The following is a 7,324-nucleotide window of genomic DNA, read 5'->3' on the forward strand; positions in this document are numbered from 1 at the left end:
CTCTAAAGAACGCTGAAACTAAGAAAACAAAACATTATAATAAGCAGGCAACTCGTGTGTTAACATGCATGTGCTGGCTCTGAATACTTACACATTTATACTCAAGGGACAGATACCTCATTTTACATCTACAATCAACTGTTTAAGTTAGTCCAGAGAAAGCAACGGGTAGCATTATTTGACTTTATCCTTTTTTTAAAAATGTATTTATATGGTTTAGTGTCACTTAAAGACCTACCTAACCGGTTAAACTCATCTGATCTGAAGTCACACTCATGCTAGACACACAAACGTGCTTTTCGCTTGGTTTTAACGTCAACTGAGCACAGGAGTTTCTGAATAAATTACTGATAGGATTATATGATATTAACAAACGGTTGATACGAGAGTTCGTACAGATCGAAAGGAGAACATCCTGCCTCCGTTTCACTTTCACAATCTCCGTCTCGACACCGCCCTACTGCACATAATCTAACTGCTGCAATCATTTTACAATCTGATGCACTGCTGTACATTAAACCGCCCAAAAAATGCAACATACACAGTGCAGCAGTAATATTAATGCAAGACCATCATATATAAAAAGTGTTTTTCTGCAGAATGCATACCTTTACTTTTACTCTTCAGACCTTAATCAGGGCTCTAGACTGAGACCAATTTTCTTTGAGAATGTGCGAGTTGAAATGTGATGTGTAGGGGTGTGTGATATGACGATTTTTGATCATAGGTATTAAAAAACACGTGTTCTCGAGTGTTTTCAAGTTTGAACACTTGTTTAAACTCGGCTCCGCTCTATTATTATGTTGAAAACAGCGGAGTAGAATTGTTTCAGGTTTCTTTGACGAATAGAAAGTTCAGATGAACAGCATTTATCTGAAATAGAAATCTTTTGTAACATCGTAAATGTCTTTATCATCACTTCTGATCATTTTAAAGCATCCTTGCTAAATAAAAGTATTGATTTCTATCTTTCCCTAATATTATACTTATTCCAAGCTTTTGAATGGTATTGTGTGTATTCACAGTTGTTTTTAATGTAATTAGTTTAGTTTTGTTATAATATGGTTGTGCTGCTAGCGTTCTGACACGTGTCGTGTTCAGGCAGATATTTTTGTGGCTCTGGATATGCCACAATACATCTGTAAATGTCCTGAGAGAAGAGCAGTTTGTGTTTAATAATAATAATAATATAAGGTAGCACATAAAGAGCTGTAAAACTATTAAATCGCACTGTTTGCATTTGAATGCTGGTGTAACTCTGTATTCTACACCAGTCACTTAAACGCTGTCTGTCAGGATCTCACACTCGTGTTGTTCTCGGCAGAATGTGATGTTTTACACAGCGGCGGTGAACGGGACTTTTATTTTGGCTGCCGGGCGCTGTGACGTCATACGCCCGCGTCGCGCCGCTGCTCTCGAGATCCGGCTGAAGAAAGGTTTGTTTGTGTTCGTTTAAAGTGTTAAAGTCGATGGAAACTACTCAGACGTTAGTATAATTCTGTGACAAGCTCCGTGAAACAAATGTATTGTTGTCGAGTGTAACACGAGTAACGCTTTATCCAGCAGTAATGAAGGTTATGTTAGTGAGGTGCGTCTCGAGAACACTTCACTTTTAGACATCCCATAAAACCAGACTATCTACAAAACCCTGGGCCATTCGTTCGTTTCTGCTCTCTCTTTAGGCGCAAAAACGAACGTTTATGCTGGTTTGGTGTTTGAGATAAACAGGGCTTAGCGCTAATTATTGAGTTATTACTTGCCCTGACGCAAAAAGAATAAAATATTTGGGAAAATATCACTGCAGGTGTTCCGGTGAATTCAGTTCCCCGGTTTCCCCCTCACAGCGCATGCGCAGCTTCAGTACGAAAACCGTGACGTCATGATTTCGCCCCGGCGAAGCGAGTTTTAGTGGCTTTGCTGTCTTTTCGCAAGCACAAGGTTCATTTCACCAGGTTCATTAGCTAGCTAATTTGTAATTAAATACATGTATGTACGTGACGTCCTGGTCAATCGCTATAGAGTCAGATTTCCCTGCTAATTCTAACTTTGGCCTATTTTATTAAGTGTAACGTTTTAACAATAACAATACAATGGAAAGGCGCGTCTGAACAAAAGAATGCCCCTGACAAAGGAATTTAACTGTCTAATCGTAATGTATGGTGTTACACTTCATACTTTACGAATTAAAAGTACCTAAAGCTCAATTATTAAGTAACTTTAACGAATTAGGCACACACATGGTTCATATCAATCATAAAATTAGTGAATTGCATATACTAATTTTAAATTATTTCGCAAATTGATTTTGGATTTTAAAATCAGTAGAGAGTCACCATTAACTCTCACTTTGACTGACTTTAATGTGATTTAGTTTATATTTCTTTATTTCCAGACACAGAAATCCTCCTGGTGAAGCGAGATGGCGTTCATTAAACAGGAGAGTGAAGACCTGAGGATTGTAGAAGTATTCAGCTTGAAACACGAAGACACTGAGGAACAAACAGGTTGGTTTCATCCTCAAAGCCATTATTTTATCTTTGTTATTAAAGAATAAGAACAAAGATACACATCAGAATGTGTATAATATACAAATGAAACAAACAGTGTTTTATTGTCAGGTACAATACATAGGTGATGTATTTAGCAGGAGCATTCAAGAAATGTAATGAACAAATATAAAAATAAAACATAGATTCCTATTGAAGCAACTATTTTAAAGTTTTTTTAAATCAAGAGTAGTGAGTGATTTTTCTATTTTATTATTAACATTAAAGGAATAGTTCACCCAAAAATTTAAATTCTGTTAATTCTGTCGTAGTGTTTTATTTTTATACCATCATTTACTCACTCAAAAGTTGTTTTAAACCTGAATGAGTTTCTTTCTTCGGCTGAACATAAATGCTATTTTGAAGAACATGGAAAACCAAACAGTTGCTGGTCCCCAGTGACTTCCACAGTAATTTTTCCTGCTATCATAGTCAATGTGGACCAGTGACTGTCTGGTTACCCACATTCTTCAAAATATCTTCTTTTGTGTTCAGCACAAGAAAGAAATTAATACAGGTTTGGCACAACATGTGAGTGAATAATAAACGAAATTTAATTTGAGGGTGAACTATCCCTTTAATGACAGTCGGCAGCATGTTTAGCACTGTACCTTTAAATGAAAATTCTGTCATTAATTACTCACCCTCATGTCGTTCCAAACCCGTGAGACCTTCGTTCATCATCGGAACACAAATTAAGATATTTGATTAAAGGCACAATATGTAAGATTTTTTTATTAAAATATCCAAAAACCACTAGAACAGTGTTATATATTTTGCTGACTTGTGTATTTACATTATCCCAAATGTTTCGAAGAATGTTTAAATCCAGAGAAATAAGCAATTTTAACTAGTGGCACGGAGCGTGTCTATAGTGTCATTGTGTCGCCTGCTAATGACGTCCTAACCCCTCGATTTCCGGTTTTGTTTTGTAGAAAACATGGAAACACCAAAGACGCTTTAATATGTTGTGTTTTAATAGACCGGTGACGACCGCACAGAGTAGCATTATAACAGAACTAAATGTATCTCGTATGATAAAACAGCGCTGCTTTACCCCACATACTCACGACCGGAAGCAGCGGAAGCGCTCGACTGTGGCATAATAAAAGCTCCGCTGCTTTCCAGCCGTGTGTCGTGCTCGTCTCTCATTAGCAATTGCTTCAGCAGCCTCATTTCGCTTTGACGGCTTTCCGCCTCACTCTGCTTCATACTACGATGTTAATAAATCTTTAATACATTAGCTCATCCATGAACATGATTTCTGCCCGAGTCCCGTCGGATTGCTTCGGCTGTGGGGATGAACAACTCCCATGATTCCACACTCAGTCACTGCGTCATCAAACTACGCCTTTGCTTCTTTGTTTATTTTGAATACGCGCTCTCCAGCGGTGAAAACTATATGAAAATATTAAAACATATGAAAATATGAAAACATATTGTACCTTTAAATCTGACAGCTCTCAGACCCTCCCATAGACAGCAACACAACTGTAATGTTCCCAGGTCCATAAATGTAGTAAGCGTATATGTTCGGTAAAACAGCCTATATAGCAAAGTGGCCTATGAACTTCTTGCGAGTGACTTCTGCTGATGAAACCGCAAACTATTTACTATTTTTCTTCATTAAATTTTTCTTCGGTTAATTGCATCGCTGACTCCTGGTCTTAGTTCAACATATGTGGTCCTTGGGTCTTAACTGTACATCTCCTACACTTCAATAATGATGGTGTTTAAATCCTGATTGAAACTGTTCACGAGTACCATTGCAAAGTGAAGGCGACTCTATTTTTCTCATTTTTTAGACCTGAATGGCAGATTCAGGATTGGTCTATAATAACTCAGTTCCCTGTCGATACTTCACTCGTACTGCGTCTTGTTAAAGACGCTGTGGGAAAAAGCCTTTTTTCTCCTGAACCTGAAGCATTTTTCAATTACAGTGAAACTGCACGGCCATTGGTTCATGCAGTGTATTAAAAACGAACCAATGGCGACAAAGCCCGCCAGAATGGGTGGGGCCATCTGGCTATATAAGCGGACGTGTGCCACAGGATTCTCAGATTTCTTCTCCTCCTCTACACTCTACGCTGATCCCAAAGCCTGCTCGCTGTTGACATGCCTCGCAGCTGGACTGAGACCTCTCTGCTCGGCTGATCCGCTTCTTCGCCGCCTCAGCAACGCAGCAGTTCCGGTCCATTTCCCCTGCCGCCATCTGGCGATTCTAAAAGAGCTTGGTGTTGTTGCAAATGCCACGCCATTACTGCAGTTCGTGCAGGGGAGCCGATGACGGCCATGCCGAGTGCGTTTCCTGCTTGGGGAAATCCCACGCGTAAGCTGCACTCACGGGAACTGATTGTTCTCACTGCGAGAACTTCAGTCTCGCCTCTCTACGCTCGCGGATCGCTTTCTTTTCAGAAAGCGACTCCGCCCCTCGCGCACACCTGCCCGCTATCGGCTGGAAGGCAAAGTCCGCCCATCCGTCCAAACCATGTAGGACCACTTCAGCACTCGCTGGACGCGCCTACTCTTCTGCTGGACAGGCGGCTTCGTCGCTCCATTCAATGGCGGTCCTCCAGGTCTTTCAGAGTCTTGCCTGGACCCCACGACTCTCAGGGAGCTGAGGAGTGCAACTGACCTGGCTCTGCGCGCCACCAAGACCACCGCTCAGGCGATCAGGATGTCGATGGCCAGCCTTGTGGTGCTCGAGTGCCATTTATGGCTGACGCTAACGGAGATCAAGGTCCCCTTCCTTGATGCCCCGATCTCCCCCAACGGCCTCTTCGGGCCTGCGGTCAAAGGGTTCGCAGAGCGCTTCACGGAGGCACAGAAGTTGTCCCAAGCTATGCAACACTTCGTTGCTGCTCCTAGTCGCCCTAAGTCTACGCCGACTCAGCAGCCCGCTCGGCCAGACGATGCCCCTTTCCTTTCCTTGGCGCCTCAGGTGTCTTCCTGATCTGCGAGACAGGAAGAGGATGGGGCCAAGTCTCGCTGCAGCCGGACCACCCCCCAAGCAGCCTCTCTTAAGCCTCCTATCACCCTGTTCAACCCTGGGTGCAGAGGGAAATGTGTTTGTTGTGAACACTGGGCCCGTTCAAGCTCCTAAGCAACCAACTGCTGTTATAGCGGGAAAAATAAAACACAAACATTTTCAAAAAGAGAGCAAAATTCCTCTTCCATTTCTCAAAAGTGCCCTGCCCCCGTGCAGCCAGTCACTCGAGCTAATCCAACCCCTCGCCACGCGTGCCGAGGCCTGGCAGGCCATCCCCGGAGTGTCAAAATGGGTTATGGGGTTAATAAAACAAGGTTATTCACTCCAATTCGCTCGAAGACCCCCGCGCTTCAGCGGCATGGTCCCCACCTTAGTGCACTCACGTTCCGGTGCTCAGAGGTGATGAATCTGCTGGCAAAAGGAGCTGTAGGAACGGTTCCTCCAGCTCAGAGCGAGTCGGGCTTCTACAGCCGTTACTTCCTCGTACCCAAAAAGGATGGTGGCCTCCGGCCCATCCTCGATCTCAGACACCTGAATCATGACCACATGAAAAGGTCGTTCAGGATGACTACGCTGAAACAGATCCTCGCGCAGATTCGCTCAGGGGACTGGTTCTTTTCTCTGGACCTGAAAGATGCATACTTTCACATCCAGATAGCCCCCTGTCACAGACGATTCTTGAGATTCGCCTTCGAGGGAGTAGCTTATCAGTACACGGTCCTTCCCTTCGGGCTGTCTCCCCGCACTTTTACGAAGTGCATGGACGCGGTCCCCTCCTGAGACAGATGGGAATCTGCATTCTCAACTACCTCGATGACTGGCTCGTGCTGGCCCAGTCGGATGTAGAATTAATATCACACAGCAGAATTAATATCACACAAACCGCGGGTTCCATCCCATGCGTGGTGTCACGGACGCCTACATATCAGGGTGAGCCAGGCCTGTGTTGACAGCCCTGACCCCTTGGAAGAACTCTCGCTGGATGGAACAGAGTGTGGCCATGGGAATGGTTTGCAGGAGAAAAGTTGTCACGACAGATGCCTCCAACGCAGGTTGGGGGGCGCTGTGCGAGGGCAAACTGACTTTCGGCCATTGGTCGAAAGCGGAAAAGGGTTTCACATCAACTGCTTGGAAATGCTAGCAGTATGTCGAGCCTGTCAGTTCTTACTGCCAGTCCTAAAGGGTCACCATGTGCTAATCCGATCGGACAACATGTCGGTGGTGTCCTACATAAATCGCCAAGGAGGCCTCTCCTCGAAGCACCTCTTCATTCTGGTAGAGCGCCTTGTGGAATGGGCTGAACTCAACCTGCGCTCGCTGGGGGCAGTGCATATACCGGGCAAATTGAATCGAGGAGCGGACATGTTATCAAGGAGCAATGTTCCCTCAGAGGAGTGGATGCTCCATCCGCAGACGGTTCAGAGAATCTGGGAGATCTTCGGCGAGGCAGACCTCTTCGCCTCAGAAGACAACTCTCACTGCCCAATTTATTATTCGAAGATCAGGGACGCGTTGGCCCATGATTGGCCCAACCTCCTCCTTTATGCATTTTCCCCAATTGCCCTGATCCCACAGGTAATCAGGCGAATCAGGGAACAGAGACACAAGGTTCTCCTGGTGGCCCCTCTCTGGAAGAACCAACTGTGGCTATCAGAGCTGACCAAGCTGTTGGTAGCGGCCCCTTGGCCCATTCCGTTGAGACAGATTTCCTCTCTCAAGCGGACGGGACAATATGGCACCCTCTGCCCGAGCTGTGGGCCCTGCACCTCTGGCCGCTCGACGGGAGCCT

General features: G+C 44.5%; 1 protein-coding gene across 4 annotated transcripts in view; it reads left to right on the plus strand.

Moving 5' to 3' along the window:
• The first annotated feature begins 1,334 nt into the window (after nt 1-1,334).
• Nucleotides 1,335-7,324, plus strand: part of LOC107724862 (gastrula zinc finger protein XlCGF8.2DB-like) — a 22,302-nt gene continuing 16,312 nt past the window's right edge. The window contains exons 1-2 of one of the 4 annotated variants that reach the window (XM_016533939.1): nt 1,335-1,436; nt 2,393-2,504. In XM_016533939.1, coding sequence (XP_016389425.1) covers nt 2,420-2,504 — 85 coding nt within the window. In that variant the 5' untranslated portion in view covers nt 1,335-1,436; nt 2,393-2,419. The other 3 variants (XM_016533942.1, XM_016533940.1, XM_016533941.1) reach the window with 3 other exon arrangements.

This window comes from Sinocyclocheilus rhinocerous, unplaced genomic scaffold (assembly GCF_001515625.1).
Source record: "Sinocyclocheilus rhinocerous isolate Xijiao unplaced genomic scaffold, SAMN03320098_v1.1 scaffold7629, whole genome shotgun sequence".
Lineage (NCBI taxonomy): Eukaryota > Metazoa > Chordata > Actinopteri > Cypriniformes > Cyprinidae > Sinocyclocheilus > Sinocyclocheilus rhinocerous.